The 17591-nt window shown below is 50.9% G+C and overlaps 1 protein-coding gene and 1 long non-coding RNA gene across 2 annotated transcripts in view; one reads left to right on the top strand and one right to left on the bottom strand.

The window, feature by feature from the left end:
- Window positions 1–17591, top strand: part of TAF1B (TATA-box binding protein associated factor, RNA polymerase I subunit B) — a 48463-nt gene that overhangs the window by 9620 nt on the left and 21252 nt on the right. The window contains exons 5-8 of the mRNA XM_024552455.4: window positions 685–780; window positions 5375–5528; window positions 7312–7468; window positions 12198–12297. Coding sequence (XP_024408223.1) covers window positions 685–780; window positions 5375–5528; window positions 7312–7468; window positions 12198–12297 — 507 coding nt within the window. The remainder of the gene's footprint in view (window positions 1–684; window positions 781–5374; window positions 5529–7311; window positions 7469–12197; window positions 12298–17591) is intronic.
- Window positions 9782–17174, bottom strand: LOC128780867 (uncharacterized). Its single transcript, XR_008426849.1, has 3 exons — window positions 15963–17174; window positions 12104–15138; window positions 9782–10626 (listed from the first exon to the last, which is right to left on the bottom strand). It is a non-coding gene; the product is annotated as an uncharacterized lncRNA (long non-coding RNA).

The following is a 17591-nucleotide window of genomic DNA, read 5'->3' as shown; positions in this document are numbered from 1 at the left end:
CACGGAGTTCTGGGCCCCGTTCCGGAGTTCTGGTTCCGTAGGGCTGGAGTAGGGCCCAAGGATTCGCTCATTCAGCATGTCCCCAGGTGACCCTCACCCTGCTGGCCCAGGGCTACACTTGGGTTTCATGGCCCCTCAGGAGTATCCCTGCTGTTATTTGAATTTCTTACCTCCTCGTCCAGTTGAAGTCATTTCAAGCATCCTTTGAAGACCAGCTGTTTAGTAACAGTGGTTATTGTACCCTTGCTTCACGCCCGTCACTGGAAACCAAGTGCCAAGAGACCCAGCCTAGTTGGAGAGAGGGCTTTAGGCACTGGGCGTGCAGAGCACGAAATCTGCAACGGTGTGTTTAGAGGTGACATGATGGGAGAAGGATCAGTGCAGACTGAAGTCACCGAGGAAAGATGTGCAGAGGGGGCTTTGCTGTTCAAACCGAAGCAGAGTGCCCTCTAGACCTGGGCATGGCCAAATGGGGTCTGGGCTAATGGTATGGCATGGCGTGGTACAGTATAGTGTATAGGGACTGAAAACACGAAAACATGCCCACCAGAGGCGGACGCGTGACCAGGCGTTCGGTGCCTCCCGCTAAGGAAGGAGGGTACGAGTGCGGGAGGGTACGAGGCGTGCCGGCGTGCTTGTCATCACATCCCGAAGGACCCCTCCTCCATTGCCCTTTCCCCGCAGAGTCAAGTCCTGCACAATCTCTGGAGGCGCTACCTTCAGAAGAGCAAGCTGGCGTACTGCAGGAACCCAGTGTACACCAGCAGAAGGGCAGCCGCGGTGAGTCCCGTGGGGGAGGAGGCTGGGCTCGGCCTCGCCTGGGTTGGGGGGCCTGCTACGGTTTCCAGTGGAGAGGGTTCTGTCGTCGTCCAGCGGGACGTTGGAATCCATAACTAGTTGAAACATAAAGAAATGTCTGGTTAAGTTCTGAACAGAAACTGAAGGAATTTCTGTAATCGTACTATTAAAAATTTTTTACGTATGTTTTCCCTTTTGCTTGGAATGCCTACTTACTTTACCTGACATTTCAAGATCCAGCTCAGTTACCGTCTCTTCTCAGAAGCCGACATGTGAAGAGAAACAAGCCTGGGTGCCTCACGCTCCCTCGGCCCCCCCCCCCCCCATCCGCCAGAGCAGCTGTATTTTCAGCGGTTTGCTTTTAACTGCTTTCAGATGTGCCGTGGTGCTTCCATTCGGTAGGGGTCCCGCCACTGAGAAAGGCAGGTGTGGTGAACGGTGGTGCGTGGTACTTATTCTCCCGGGCCGATGAGAGATTCTCAATCTACCTGACGCTGTGCTGAGAGCGTGGCAGCCTGGCCCCGTGTTTCCGTGTTGGGCTGGGGCCTCGGAGGTTCCACGTGTGGAGTTTAGTGACCCGGGAGCGAGAAAGCCAGGTCTGGGGGTGGGGAGCTGGTCTGAGAACGAGACGCTTGAGAGCAGTTGAGTCCTGAGAGATGCAGCGATGGAAGTGCGACGGGCCGGAGGGTGAGTGGAGGAACGCCCTTTAAGTGTGGGACAGTGAGTTCGCCGCAGCTCAGAGGAGCAACTTGGATACATGGGAAAGCCAGCATTTTAGAATCACGGAGTTGGGAAGCATGATCCTTGATTCAGGAGGCAGGCACCTCTCAAGAAAAGCAGACGAGGTGATGGGGCGCTGAGGTGGCCTTCTAAACAAGACGGACAGAAGCGTCCCCGCTGTTGGGAACGTGCGTTAACAATGAAATGGCCAAGGCGTGTGCCCTGGGGCTTTGCCTAGCACGGGAGATTCTGAATCGGAACCTGGGGTTTTCTCCGAGGTTTTAATGTTTGTAAGTTGACTTAAGATATTAAAAAAGGTTTTGTTGACATAAGTAAATACCCATGTAAAGTAATATTAGCATCACATTGATATCTTGAATAAGCAATAAGCAAAATTTTAAGCTGATATGTAATTGGTAATATAATTTTTATCGAAAGAGTACAACTATACTCTAGTTTAGAAGGCAAAAGGAATAAGTTTTAAATTAGAAGCTTAGTCTTCTCAAATATTCAGGAATATTTTTTTGCTTTGGATACACCTGTTTTAAGACTAGTAAGAGGTCGGCATCTGAAACCTGGCTCCCATACTTTAAAAAAAATTTTTTTAAAGCCCCACCTGAGGATATGTTTATTGACTTTAGAGAGAGAGGAAGGGGGAGAGAGAAAAACATTGACGTGAGAGAGAAATAACCATTGACTGGTTGCCTCTCGCACATGCCCCACCCGGGAATTGAACCCATAACTTTGGTGTATGGGGCGGTGTTCCCATACAACAAAAAGCTGAGCTCCAATCAGCTGAGCCGCCCAGCCAGGACCTGACTCCACTCCTTTTGACTACTTGTGTGATCTCGGGTGAAATTAATTACTTAAAACTTACATAAAAAGCAAACAAGCAAGTATGTAAATCAAGGTAAGGGGGTAGAAAACGGGGAGGCAGCGAAGGGTGTTATTTGACATGAGTGGGCAGGGAAGGTGCCCCCGGGGAGGGGTGTCAAGGAAGTGAGAGGGGGAGCCCGGAGGACCCCTCGGGCAGACGCAGGGAGTTCCCAGCCGGACCCAGAGCTTCGGGGTCAGAGTCCGCATGTCAGCACAGTGCACAGGGGCTTCCTGTGGCACCCAGGTGTGAGGCGCACAGCTCCAGATGGAAAGTGACAGTTGCTGGCCCAGGTGGTTAGCGTGGAGGTGAGAAGGGGTAGGATTCTAGATCACCTCTGCATAGAGCCACCAGAATTTCCTGATGGATGGGACGCAGGGTGTGAGAGACAGAGAGGAGTCCCCAAGGATGACTCTTAGGGGTTTGGGCCTGAGCAGCTGGGAGGAAGGAGTTGCCGTCCCTGAAATAACGGGTGGGGCAGGAGGGTCAGCGGTTTGGTTTGGGACCCTGAAGTGTGAGAGGCCGTTAGAACCCGAGAGGAAGACACACAAGTCTTTGGTTCAGGAGCGGGGTCTGGGCGGGACGTGTGCCTTCGGAGGCTGTCAGTCTTCTGTACAACCTTCCCATCTACAATGCCGTCGTTTCCTGTAGACTCGGAAACAACACAGCGGGTGGTGTTGCAGACCACACAAGCGGGCGACAGGACGGAGAAGTGAAGGCAGAGAGGAAGACCGAGAACTGGCCCTGGGCCCCTCCGGTTAAGAGGTCTGGGGTAGGACAGGACCTGGCGGGGAAGTCTGAGGAGCAGCCGGAGGGGGCCAGGAGAGCGAGGGCCTTCTGGGAACCGAGTGTTTTAAGAAGAGGGGGGTGATCAGCTTGAGAAATGCTGCCGCCTGGTCAGGAAGAAGAGCGAAAATCAGTGACTGGGACAGAGGGACCCAGACTTTCTGGAATGGGGCTTTAAGGCAGACCCGGGAGAGGCAGTGGGGGCAGCCGCTCTGCGCACCCGTCTGGGTGTTCTGCTGCGAAGAAGGGCAGGCCCCGAGCTTGCGGGTGGGGCTCCAGAGCAGCAGAAAACAGCATGTTGTCACCTTTCTGCTGGTGAAAGAGAAGCACAGTATAGCAGTCTGGCTGTACAAAGAAATCGCACTGTAGCTGGAGTCTAGGGCAGTTTACATGGGACGGATGAGGCCATATTTGTGCCCTGGTAGGAATGATGCAGGAGAGAGTACAAGTGACTGATACTCTGTTGGGGGAGGGGGCTGGTGGCACAGAGGAAGAAACTGGCTTCAGATAGGAGCATGGGTGTCCCCTGGGGGAGTCACCGGGGAGTACGTGGTCAGGTGCCAGCAGGCACCTGCACGAGCCTGTGGACGTTTCCTCCTGATGCGTCAGTCTTCCCAGGGAGTCTGCTGTCCTGCCACTGTGCAGCCCACCCGGCGTCTCAGGGGCGTCTCAGGGGCTTGCCTATAAAGGGGGATGTGCTTGACAGTGGCCTCTTCACCCTGCTTTTGTGAGTTTTATTTATTTTTGGGGGAGAGGAGAGGGAGAAAGAAAGGGAGAGAAACATTGATCTGTTGCCTCTTAGAAGCCCCCAATTTGGGGACCTGGTCTGTGACCCAGGCGTGGACCCTGACCAGGAATCGAACCGGTGACCTTTTGGTTTGCAGGCTGACGCTCAACTCACTGAGCCACAGCAGGCAGGCCTCTGGCAGGTCTTCTCACCCTGAGTCTTGTCCCTTCTCACTAAGACTCAGGTTCGTGGCCTGCATGGCTGAGATTACAGCTGCTTTTCTGTGATTGAGTCCTCCAAGGTTCATGTCGGCGAGTGAGGCCTTCAGGTCAGCCACCAGGTGACCTTTCTTAGGGACACTTTAACCAGCATTTCAACAATACAGGGTGAGACCCCTAAAACCCGGCATTATCTTCTGGAGGGCGGGCCCCTTGTAATACAGGCTTCCCCTGCTAGGTGAGTGTTCCAGGAACCCAGCTGTATCTGTGTACCAGCTGGCATTGTTGTGAGAGGCTGCATTCAGCTTCAGTGAATTTTTTTGAAGAGTCTTTCAACTCGTTTGCCCATTTCATGATGGGTGACTTATGAGCTCTGTGCTGAATGTTCAGCAATTTTTGACCAAAAACAGCATGACCCCTGTGACCCACCCTCCCTATTCACTGAATCTCGCCCCCAAGTGACTTTTTTTGTTTACTTCCCTGGGGTGAAAAAAGTGCTCAAAGGGAAACGTTTTGCTGTGCGGAAGAGGTAAAACAAAAAACAGCAGAACACTAAAAGGCATCAAAATCAATGAGTTCAAAAACTGTTTTCAGCAGTGGAAAATACATCTGGGGTATATTACATCAGATGGAGAGTACGAGTTTAAATGTGTAAGAATAAATACACCATTGTTTATAAATAGATTCTGTTTTCTTCTGGTGCCCCCAGTACATGTGTGAAAAATTAAACGAAGGTATGAGATTGTACACCCTTGTCAAGTGAGTGTTTAAACACCAAGTGCCCCGGAGTGCAAGGGCGTGAGCAGTCTCTGAAGAAGAGCCGTTGGAAAGGTGGGGTGACAGTGCCCCTGAAGAGTCGGAGAGGAGGAGCAGGGAGGACAGTCCGGGCAGGAGACGTGGATTAGCGAAGACCCACAGCCGGGCCCGGGTAGACTGGGCAAGGGGGGGCGGGCAGTGCGCCTGGCGTCATCGTTGACACAGGTGTTTAGGTACTAGAGCCACGAGAGGTGGCCGTTCCAGGGAGAAGGAAGCCTGGGTTTCCGGGTCCATCCTCCTCACAGCCCTTCCCCAAGCAGCGCTGGGGAGCTGCCCCGGAGCCCGTGGCCCAAGTGCAGGTTCCTGGGTCTGAGGGGTCCAGCAGGCAGGTTTCTGGGTGGTGTTGGTGATGGTCAGGAATGTTCAAGGTCATGGAAAGGAACTGCAGTTCCAAATTCCCCTGCAGTAACCTTGTTTATATCATTCTGCAAATAGGTCTCGGAAGACAATCCGAGTCATTCGGACTGGGACAGTGAGCCTGAGCTGCTGAGTGACTTCAGCTGCCCTTCCGTTGTTGACAGTGGGGCAGAGTCTCAGCCTGACGTTCACACCCGGAAGCCTTTCCCCACCGGCAAAGCATCACAGTCAGGTAAAAGGGAGACTCAAACGACCCAGAACTTGAAAGCTGGTGATGCATCTTAGAAATAACGTGGTCCAATCTCTTCACATTCCAAGCAAAGGAGGTCGGCCTAACAAAGTGATATGGCTAAGAAAGAGGTGAATTAGAAATCTTAGTGTAATTTCTAAGAAGGTAAGTTGTCTCCACATGAATATTTTTGTGTGGTGTTTAAAGGGAGCAGAGCAGTAAGTGGGTCCAGAAAGGAGGAGGCCAACTCAGCAAAGACCACGCTCCATGTGTGTGTGTGGGGTGGGGGGGCACAGAGTCTCCGAGGAGAGGTTGCAGCGGCGAGGCGGGCAGGAGTCAGAGATGGTCCGCCCAGCTTCTCGGCCTAGACCAGAGCACGCTGAGGAAACCCGTAGTGCCCGTGTGTGTGTGTGTATCTCTTTCTGATTTAATTCCATAATTCGAAATAGATGAGGAGTTTATTGAAGGCTTTAGGTATAGACCTTCCCAAAGCATTTATTCATGATGTTAGTTCCCAGACTACAGTTAAAACACAAACCGTGGTGGCAAACAGACCTCAAGGGCTCGGCGTGTCTCTTACGGTGGACACCAGCGTCGGATGCGTGCTGACAGTTCTCGGGGAGAGGGCTTCCGAACCCTCTGGGGTTAGAGATTGTTAAACTCTGGGTTAAGTGTGGTTGTAGAAAATGTTCAACCAAACGTTTCTTGTATAGACTCCTTTGCAAGCCCCTTGCCCTTCAAAGATTAAAAATTCCTTTTAAAAGCCCTGGCTGGTGTGGCTCAGTGGATTGAGCACCAGCCTGTGAACCAAAGTGTTGCCAGTTCGATTCCTAGTCAGGGGACATGCCTGGGTTGGCCAGGTCCCTGGTGGGAGTGCGTGTGAGGGGCAACCACACATTGATGTTTATCTTCCTCCCTCCCTCCCTTCCCCTGTCTAAAAATAAAATATTTTTTAAAAATTCCTTTTAACAGCCTATCTGCATTTCTTGCTAGGCTACACTGTGACAAAGAATCAGATAAGTTACTTTTCCGTCCAAAGAAGTAAAGAAGTTAGACTCACAGAGTAATTGGGCAGCTGTGAGTCTCTGGAGCAAGCCTGGTCCCACGCACTCCCAAGAATTTGACTCTCAAACCATCAGGCCTGTTAAAGCATCGTGATGGGTCAGTGGGCTGCCCAGCTTTAGTTTCTGTAGCAAGTTGTGAACCTTTTGATTTTAGTTTTTACGTGAAAAGTAATGATGACTATAACTCCTGTTACAAAGTTCTAAGACACAGATAGTCACGAAGAAAATACAATCAGCAGTCCTTGTACCACCCACACCTCGCAGGAGAGGTGAGACACTCTTCTGTGACCCGGAACAGTGGCACGAAGAATGAGAGGTGTCAGGGTTGAGCGCACGCGGGGGATGGGCCTGGGAGGTGGCGCCTCAGGCTCGCAGTGCCTCTCGGAGAGGGGCCTGGGCCGGTCACACACCACGCTTTGCTGTGTGTTCGTGTGTCCTTGTGCTGTTTGAAGCAGTGCTTGTGTTCACTGCAACAACCTCAACAGGGCGAGTTCCTTTTTAGTATCCGAGTCCATCCAGTTCCCACAAAGAACCAACAATGACCTTTTTGGCCAGTTCCCTCTTAAACTATCGCGGCTTTATGGCCAAATCGCTCTTTATAGGATTTTCTCAATTATGACCCAATTTTAACATATTTAATATGCCTCGTTGGATTTCTTTGTTTTTCTTCTTTTGTCCACAATCGTCACTTGCACTTTTAAAAATCTCCATTTACCCCTAAGATGTGTCATCCGTCTGCTCTGGGTCTCTTGACGGCGTCGAGTACTCACTGCGGAAGGCGAAGGGGACCGTGAAGATGACCGTGCCGGGGACGCTGGCGCTCTGCTCCCTGTCGCTGCTGTGGCAGAGAGAGGCAGTCGCCCTTTCAGATCTCCTGAGGTGAGCTGCGCCTCTTGGGAAGTTTCCGCTGATTTTCTGTGCAAACTGGGATATTTGGGGTATTTTGAATTCTACAGAGACGCTTCAGTTGAGGAGGGACTGGAAAGACTGGGTGGCCTGCGTTCTAATTCGGAAATGTAATCCTCCCCGGGCAAGTAACTCACCGTCTTGGTTTCCTTATTTGCACAGTGGCAATAATAGCACTTGCCTTACACGGGGTGTTGGGAAATTAATTACCTACTGTGAGTAAAGTGCTTTGAAGATGAAAAGGGACATCTAAGTAGCAGTAGTAGTAGTGTTTTTGTTCCTGAGGGGGGAGATGAACAGATGACCTTTGTGTCGGCGAGTGGCTGCTCACGCAGTCACGCAAAAGCATCGCCGGTGTGGTTAAGAGCTGGACTGCGGTTGTCTCTGCTTCTAGGATGGGGCTGAAGACAAGAGTATTTAGAAGGATCTGGTGTGTAGACACTTGGCGTTTTCCAAGATAATCTACAGGGTTTTGTAGTTAATGAGCAAATTACGGCGTTGTGCGTAAGAATTTCTCATTAAATACATGTGCAAAAATCATTAATGTGTTAATTTTTCCCTTGTTTTATGTGTTCTAATGAATAACCTTTGGGTTTAATCACTGTGGAGAGTGGTTTTGAGAACATGGATTTAGAGCCACACTCCTCGGTTCGAATCCTGTTTCTGCTGTTAGTACGTTATGTGACCTTGAGTAAGTTTTAACTTAAATTTAATTTCTCTCTGCTCTGTTTGCTCACTGGTAAAGTGGGGGCGACAGTAACCAGCCCGTGGGGTTGCGACTGCTCTCAGTATATATCACCGCATGAGAAGAGCTCCGAGCAGAGCCAGGCCAGAGCCAGGCACGCAGTGAGCAGCCAGTGCTGGTCGTTGTTTTTGTCGTCACCTGCCTCCTTCCTTTTTCCCCTCTCCTCCGCCTCCTGCTGCACCATCATCGTCATTACTGGCACTGGGCCCTTTGATTAAATAAAATGCCTCCAGTAAATGATGATAGTGCCTTTGAATGTGGCCACATCAACCAAATAACAAGGCTTTTCTCAGATGTGATTAACTCTGCAGATAGTCCATGATTCAGTGAGTTTTACTGTCAAGTTGAAAACCTCTCGCGCTCCACATGCCCCCTCCCCTGGGTGACTTCACCCTCTCCCAAGGCCGTAATTACTGTCTCCACGGGGATGACGCCCAGTCACCATCTCCAGCCCAGACTTGTCCTGTGTGCCATGCAGCCGCCCGCGGACGCCCGTGCGTCTTTGCGTCCCCAGGTCAGCATGACGAGAAGGGGCTGGTAGTCTTTCTCACCTCAGCCCCGCCCCTCTCTGCTGTGTTCTTCCTTCATAAATGCCATGCACCTGGTAGCATCCTGCTTAGAAACCTCAGAATCACTCTTGACTCTTTCCCCTCTCTGCACGTGAGCTAGTCACGGCATTCTACCCGCCGTGCCTACAAAGTAGCTCTTGACACCCCTCTCCTTTCTCCCCGTTCCCTCCGTCTCTGCCTGCCCCTGGATTTCTCCACAGCCTCCCAGGTGAGCCCGCCGCTGCAGTCTCGGGCTGCTCTCTCCGTTTTTCTCCGTAACCAGAGGGATCTTGCAGAAACGGCAGTCTCATCACATCCTTAGCGCTGGATAAATTGCCCATGGAGGCAATCTGTAAGAGGATAAGAGAACTCTCCCAGAACTCTAACAAGATGGGAGGAAAATATTTACCTGCAGTTCTTCAGGGAGAATGTTATGTGTGGTTGGAAGATGGGGGGTAGGATCCTGCACCTCTGCCTCTTTCTCTCTCCTCCTCCATCCCCTTCGCCCTCTTCCTCCCCCCCTCCCCCCAGGGGAATTCTGCAGGGCCTTCAAGGAGACCGGATCTAGTGAGCGGGAGGGCTTCTGTTTCGCTCTGTGTGCACCGAAGTCGGGCACCAGGCTTCTCTGCATGGAGTAATAGCAGAGGGCGCCCCCTTTCTCGGTCTGCGTCTCTCAGAGAAGCTCTGAGTCCAGTTCTCAGTGCCCTCCCCTGACCAGCAGCGGCGCCTGGGGACTCTCAGGAAGGGCAAGTCCTCGGGCCCACTTGAACCTCCTGAATCAGACACCCCGGCGATGGGCCTGGTAATCTCTGTTTTAGAAGCTCTCCAAGAGGTTTCTGTCGATGCTAAATTGAGAACCGTTGCCAAACTTGGAAAACGACGTAAAGAACACTGACGGAAGAGAGCCTGTGATTAGCCTGGCCACACGTACCTCACCCTGATCCTGCCGGCCCCTCCCCTGCTTCGGTCCTGTAGCAGCATCCGTGTGGCAGCATCAGGGTAAACGCATCACCCTTAAAATTGCCTGCCTGCAACGGCAGTAACAAGTAAAACCAGCCAGCACACAGTCGTCCCACACCCTTTATTGAATGTCGACTAGACGCAGGCATCCTTCCTGAGACACAGCTGTGAACCACATAGACAAGTCCCTGCTCTCATGAAGTTCAAAACCAGAGGAGGAAACAGATGAGCAAACACACAGCTCTGTAAAAAGCCATTGAACAGTGAGGGGCCGTGCGGGAGGTTGAAGGCAGGGGGTGTGACAGAGAGCGGCTAGACGACTGCTTTGGACTGGTCGTGAGGGGAGGCCTCACTGAGGGGTTTGAGCTGCGCTTTGAGTGGGAGCAGAGCCAGCAGCTGCGTGTCAGAGGTCCTGGCCCTCCAGGGAGGGAGGTCCCAGTGCCAGCCCTGACGCAAGAGCAGGCTTTGTGTTGTCAAGGTGGGGGGGGGGGCGAGTGTGGCAGAGGAAGGGGAAAGGGTCGGAGGGTAAGGACACAGAGCCTATAGCAGAGGCCAGGTATAGGTCTTTGCAAGCCAGGTTAGGCATCTGGGTTTTTTAAAATTTTGATAAAATTCGTGTATAACAAAATTCACCTTTAAAAATGCAATTCAGCGGTTTTCAGCGTGTGTACAAGGTTGTGCAACCATCCATATGTGTCTCCACCACAGTCGTCGCTCCAAAAGGACGCCCATGCTTGTTAGGGTGACAACCGCTGGAAGGTTTAGCAGGAGAGACAGGCGTGGTCCTTCAGGCCGCTGAGGGAAAACGGGGTCCGGGAAGGCGGGGTGGAGGCCGGGAGACCAAGTGGTCTTTGCTGTGCCTCAGACAGCGGCTGGGACTGGGGCGGTGGGAACAGAAATGGAGCAAGGTGAGTGGGTTCAGGGTGTGTTTTTAAGGAGATGTGACTTAACACTAATGCAGCGCTTCTTACACTATCTGCAAAGAGAACCAACTCGTTAAATTTCTAATCTGTCACAGGTTGGAACTGAAAAATGTAATAAAATTGTAACGAGAGACGGCGTTTCCAGAGGACAGGGCTGGGGCAGCGGTCCGTTGGTCAGGCGGGGCTTTCCGTCCAGGGCGCTCCTCTGCCGGCCTCGTGAGTCGGCCCAAAGTCCCACCTGACTAAATAAATTATGAATATGTTCATATCATGGAATACTAGATAGTTATCAAGGTGATGAGCATGCAGTACGTCCTGTATGAAGTAATATAAAGTAATGCTGAACCAAACAATTAGTTTGAAAATAATATGAACACTGATTGAAAACCTAGGCGGGCTTCCCCACAGGACTGTTCCAATGAACCTGTTGTATCATTAAGCTTCATAAAACATCACTTCGACATAAAATACTTTAATTCTTAACTTTCAGTAGACTAAAAATTTAAAGAAATCACATTTTAAATTTAGAATTAAAGTTGAGTCAATATTAGTCTTTAAGTACTGGCTCTACCAAAAACAGCCTTTGAGGCAAAATATTTTGTATGCTAACTCATTCTTTATCTTATTTTCCTAAACCCTTTTCGTATGTGTGTGTGTGTGTGTGTCCGCACACATACACATGTATGTGTGCCCCCCCCCCCACGGACCTGCCCTTGCCTGCTTTGTCCGCCTTCCTGCTGAGTTTGTGCCTAACACACGTGCACGTCATCCCTTTGCCTTGTGGCCACTTTCTCTGTTCACTCGAGTGCGAACTCCTCAGGAACAAGGCATTTTCCTGTCTGTTCACCGCTCTGTCTCCGCAGCCTCGACAGTGCTGGCTGTGTGGTGCTCAGTACACTTCCGTTGAATTAATGAATTCATTGTGAGTAAATACGTATGTGTATTTATTTTTCTATACGTGCTATTTTCTTCAAATTCAATAATTTACTCAAAAACATTGCATCAGCTACTATGTACCAGACGTTGGGATGGAGTGATAAGCAAATGGGCAAGGTCCCCTCCCTTAATTGTTCTTCTAGTGACAGCCACCTGCCATGCAGGTGCTGGGGACAGAAGGGCAGACGAGGGAGGTGTTCTCACAAGGAGAGCGGGGGTCAGAGGTGGTCTCCCTGAAGAGGTGATGTAAGAGATGAGCCGGAGCTCACCGTGTGAGGGGACCGGGGGTGGGGAGGGGAGAGGGGCAAGGCCTGCCTGCGAGCCCCACGGAGAACTGATGGTGGAGACGCACACTTCCCAAAGCAGGCCCTCTGACCGAGTGAGTCGGAAGCGAGAGGTCTGCAGGTGACTGACGAGACAGTTTCTCCGCACACCGACACAGAATAATAGAGTCATCCTTAAAAATGTGACCGCAGCACACTCAGTGGGTTCTCACCTTCTCTTTGAAACACAGCATGTTCAGCTCTTTCCGTTACTTTTCTGAATCAGTCTGTATCTCCTACTGAAGCCCTTTCTTTTTAACCTCGTAGGCTTGTTGAAGAGGGCCATGTTCCGTACGTGAATGCGTTTCAGCACTTCCCAGAGGAGATGAAGCTGTACGGGCGCGACAAAGGGATCTTCGCGGTGGAGGTCAGTCTGCCCCTCACTTGGGAGTCCTGAGAAGCCCTGGGTGGAGGGTGGGGATGCATCGTCCTTGTCTGACTCCGGACGTGGTGTTAGCATTCTCAGAACGTCATCTAGTTTATGTTCTGGCCAAATACGGAACACTGGTCACAATTCCATGAACAATAGAGTTTCTATTTTTTGTTCTCCTTATGTGGCTTCTTTTAATTCTTGAGGTTAGCCTCAAAATACAGCTCAGTGTCAGGTGCGTGCATTGCAAAACGTGTATTGTTGAGACTAAACTTTAAACGTTTTATCTAGAGACTTTAAATAATTTCAAATGCTCTAAGAATATTTGTTGTTGTTATGTGTACACTGTGTTGCTTTGGCAAAAATAAAAAGTCCTCGCCTTGTTTCAGGAGGCGCTGTTTTAAGTCCTTTGCTGGCATGTCTTCGTCCAGATCTGCTGTCCGATGTCCCCTGCGGAAGGGCTCCTGTCCTTTCGTTCCGAGGCTCTGCCACTGTTCATAGTGCTCAGAGCCTGTCTTCCCTTTCTCATCACCAGAAGGTTTTCAGTTTACTAAATATTATGAATATTAAACATTGCCTTCCATTTCCCACTGAAGTTACTTTCCTAGGCCTTCCTAACGCTCACAACCTTTACAGTTTATTTTTTCGCGGTTTAATTTGTGGTCCTTACTACACACGCATGATAATTATGGTTCACTCTGTCCCAGTTTTACGTGTGAGCAAACGCCTCGGAAAGGCAGAACGGTTTGCCAAGGGCACGCTGCCGGGAGTCCCAGCCTCGGGACTGTCGCACTGTGGGCCCTGTGTCAGGGTATCATCTTTTGCTCTGTGTGCCTGCTATTCTTCCTCCTCGTCACCCGAGTTCTTCCAAGCACTTATGTAGGTGCTAAGAAAAATATAACAATATGACGTGCTAATTGTGAAGTATTGAGCCACAGGGCAATGGGTGACTGGAAACACAGATAAATAAGTTTGCAACATATCGTAACATTTTACACCTGAGGTGGTTAATTTTAGCAGCGTTTTGCATTGAGTTAGGATACTGCTCACTGTGACCAATGTAGAGACCATTAGACTTTTAAACCAGTAGTGAGTGGCTCCACCCTCCAAACAGCTCCTGCCAGCGCAGTTCCGCAGACTCAGAGTGCGTGGAGCTAGCTGGGAGGTGGGTGCCCATGCTGCTTCCTTATAGTCGCTGTGTGTTTGTGCTCAGGAGAGACCAGACAGGTTCCAAGCGTGCTTGCCCGTGCCCACCCGTGGGTAGCACGAGGAAGGAGGGGCTAACTGCAGCCCCCACTTGACCTGGAGAAGACAAGAAGTAACAGCAGTGGGGGTGCATGGTATGTGTCGGGCCACGTTTCAAAGGCTGTGTAAGCTCGTTTTTACTCATACGAACCCCACGAAGTATGCAGTGGTCTCGTCTCCCCTGTTTTGCAGACGAGGAAACTGAGACAGAGCTGTTGGGTGACGTGCTGGTGTTCTCACTCTGCACGCAGTCCACGCGCACGCAGCCTCGGTTTGGAAAGAGACAAAAAACAAAAAATGAGGGACCATACCCAGCAATGAGGGTGGGGTGAGGGGCAGGGCAGGGAGCAGCTGTGGAGACAATAAAGGGGCTTCCAAACTGGAAGCCGAGGGGCGGGTGGCCCTGTGGTGGAGATGGCAACCGGGACCAGAAAGCATGGGGCATGGGACCAGCTGGGGGGCGGTCCGGGAGTGGGGACGGGGTGGCGAGTGCACGTGTCTGGCACGAGGCACAGGCTGGTGGACTGGAGCAGCCTTCCCCAAGGGTGGCCTTCACAGGAATGCAGGTTAGCTGCTGCTGAGCCCGGGCAGGTCGCGACCGTTGGTTTAAAGGACCCAAGCCCTGGCTGGGGTGGCTCAGCGGACTGAGTGCTGGACTGAGGACTAGTCAGGGCCTGTGCCTGGGTTGTGGGCCAGGTCCCCAGCTCCCCAGCTGGGGACATGGAGAGGGAACTGATCCATGTTTCTCTCCCACATCAGCGTTTCTCTTCTTCTCTTTCTCCGTGCCTTCCCCTCTCTCTAAAAATAAGTAAATAAAATCTTAAAAAAAAAAAAAAAAAAAAAGACCAGAGACACAGGACATACCCTGCTTTCCCAGCCAACACTCCAGACCCTGCGAACTAGGCAGAGACTTGGGGGGCTGGGCTAGAACCGGGGAGGAGAGCACCACACCTAACCCGCAGGAGCCCTTGCTCCTCTGGGAAAAGACGGACCAGGCTCTTGGTGTCAGGACGGCCTGGGCCCCGGGTTGGCCGACTTCCCGCGCTTTCAGATGGCGTCGCATGCCCAGTGGGACAGGAAGTCCAGGCGCTCCTGACGCTGCCCCGACGCTGTCCCACAGAAGTGTTTCTTAAAATAATTGATTTTAAAGTCTGTATAATTCATTAATCAGTAATTTTAAATTTAGCTGCTGAAAAGTCTGTGGCGAGTCATCTGAGCCTTGTGTAAATGCGCTGCTGGAAGGGAAGGACATTCGGTCCGATGGTTCTAGGTGTGCGTCTTTGTATTTGTTCGGTTTTCCTCGGGGAGCCAATGGACTCAGCTACGTGTATGACGAAAGTGTTTTTAAAAAGGTAAGCCTGTGATGGGCAAAATCAGGAACCCTAGTTGCCTCTGGAGGGGTTGCTGAGGGAGAGAGAGAGGAAGCGCACCCCGGGAGGTGCGGCGGTGCCGTGACGCTCCTGCCCTCACGTCAGGTTCATTCCGGGGTGTCCGTGTGACTGCCACGCCTCGCAGCTTACAGGAATGCTGCCTGTGTCCTTCGTGTATTTCCCAAGATGGTGAAGGCAGCTAGAGGACGTCTAAATAGAATTTCTGAAACAGAGGAGTAGCAGTTCCTGTGTAATGCATGAGTTTGTTTATAAATGTCTCGCATTCCCATTTACCCTTTGGGAGTAGGGACCACATTTAGTGTTTCCATTTTATTATCCATAAGAACTAATGCGTTATTCTGTGTACATGGTAAGGGCTCAGTCTGTGTTTACTGTTAAAATTATTTGTAATAGCTAGAAAAAAAGAACAAGTTTAAATTTATTTTTAGGAGATCTCAGATTGATCTGTTGGGGAGTTTTTCCACTTGAGCGGGAGACTTCCAGACTGCTTCTGATGTATTTATTATATAGTATGTCAGGAGGCCAGTAAGTGGTGGCATTTGACTGACAAAATAAAGAGGCATTCTATTAAAATCTAGTGATAAATAGGTGAGGGATATATTTTCTGCTTATGAGCAAGGATATTTAAAAATGCAAATTATGGGTGTGTTAGTATCACTCATGAAAACCAGTGTGTGAGATAAATAATCTCATCAGCTAATTTGTACTTTTACCAATGTACTGAATTACTTTGGTCAGAAACCTTTGTCTGAGGTTACACTGATGATACTTTTATTTAGGAGAATCATAGCTCATGTTTGCTGAGTGAAACCAGTGACCTAACACTGACTGTCTGTGACTGAGTTCGGTCCCGGGCCAGCACCACCCAGCAGCCGGCCCGCTCAGCCTGTCTTCCCTCACCTCCACGTCTGGGAGGAGAGAAGGGGACCCAGGCCGGAGGCTCGTCTAAAGAAAATGGAGTCACGGCAAAGGTGCGTCTGCTGCAAGAATGATCATGTAGCCCTTCTGAGACCAAAGAGCAATTACCTGGGGATTATCTGCTCTTCTGGACACCAGCTTCGAATCTTCTGTAGCAAAGATGTGTGGCCTTTGAGCAGAGCTACACAACGATTAGCAGACTATTTGGAGAAGAGCGGCCTCTGAAGGACTCCAGTGGGTTTTCCCGGCTCCCGTCCTGTCCCCTGGGCAGCGGGCGAGTCTCCACGGGGCGGCAGTGCATGGGTGTGGGCTTAAGCCCACGACTTGTCTGTCTGTGCAGCTGGCCGCACTTCTGCAAGGTCCCGCCCCAGGACCGAGGCTGTACTTCACACAATAACGTGTGTGCCGCAGACTCGCAGGAGACTCGACTTGGGCCGCAAATGTCACTCCTGGTAGATCTACAACCATTAAGACAATTCTAGTGGGCTGAAATGCAAGGTGCACTGCTTTGTGATTATAGTACGTGTGGAGTTTGTTTCACCCCCTCCGCCAAGAACACATTGCAGTGCTGTCATTACTTCTGACATTACGCTTATTCCTCAGTAATTGTTCTTGGTAACAGAAAGTCTCGTTTTAAGTTGGGATCAACAGGTGCAAGAAGCCTTAGCGGCTTCTCCGCCGAGCCTTTGCTTCAGAGCGACGGTCCGAGCAGGGTGAGGCACTGCGCCTTTTTCACTAGCTGAGCAGGAAGCTGGCCTCTGCCAGGCACTGTAATCGGGTTTATCACAGCGCTGCTGTTGGGTAACAAACTCTGGCTTGTCCTTACCTGTCTTAAGGCATTGCTTCACGAAGGAAAACAAACTCTCGGAGATATTTGTGAAATTCGGTGAAGTGCTTTCCCAAGTGCTGCGTGTTTAGTGCACACGAGGACAGTTTTTAGAGCCCCGTCGTCTTTTAAAAAACACTGCGACCGGGCAGCCCCGTGTGCCCTGCTTACTGTGCCTGTTGGGCGTCTTCAGCCACAGCTCTCCCGCCTCTGAGTCCACACTCCCTCCCGCCCGTCCCCGCGTTTTCTCAAGGAAAAGGGGGAAGGTTTAGATGTCTTCAAATGACTGTTTATTTAATTGACAGGCAGCTTTTCTTCATTGTGTGCTTTGCCTTTGCTCACAAAAGTGCATTCACTCTTCCATAGTATGTTGAAACTTTTAAATGGAAACGGCTTTTCATGAACAAAGGGAGCATTTTCCTCCCTCCTTCCACATCTTACCTTTCTCCAAGGAGGCTTGGCTTCTTCAGCAGCTCTGCCTCCACCAGCAACGACAAAAGGTGCGATTGTTCTGGGAGATTGGCGCGACGATAAGGCCTCGGGGCTGGCGTGTGTGGGCCGCGGGGGACTGCGCTTCTTCTGTGTTTGGTTTTAATTTGTTTTTGTTACTCCAGAAAGTTGAGCACAGCTTAAAAAACAAACCAAAGAGAGGGAGAGCGTGTGCTCTAAAGGTCCTTAAACCTTTATCCCAGGTGGGCTACTTCTTTCCATTAGGTTGCTCTGTTAGGATGTCGGTGGGCCCTCTGTCCCCGCAGAAACAAAGCTGACCCAGCTCCCTTAAAACAGCGGGGACGGAGCCCGGAAGACAGAATGCACTGCTGTGGTTTGTTTTCTCTTTCCAAGCAGGCCCCTGCCATCACCCTGCCCTGGGAGAGGAGCTCGGGAGAGGAGACAGGTGCGCAAATGAAGTT

This window comes from Desmodus rotundus, chromosome 5, assembly GCF_022682495.2.
Source record: "Desmodus rotundus isolate HL8 chromosome 5, HLdesRot8A.1, whole genome shotgun sequence".
Lineage (NCBI taxonomy): Eukaryota > Metazoa > Chordata > Mammalia > Chiroptera > Phyllostomidae > Desmodus > Desmodus rotundus.
Note: the sequence above shows the minus strand (reverse complement) of the source record. Positions and strands in the feature narration are given on the sequence as shown.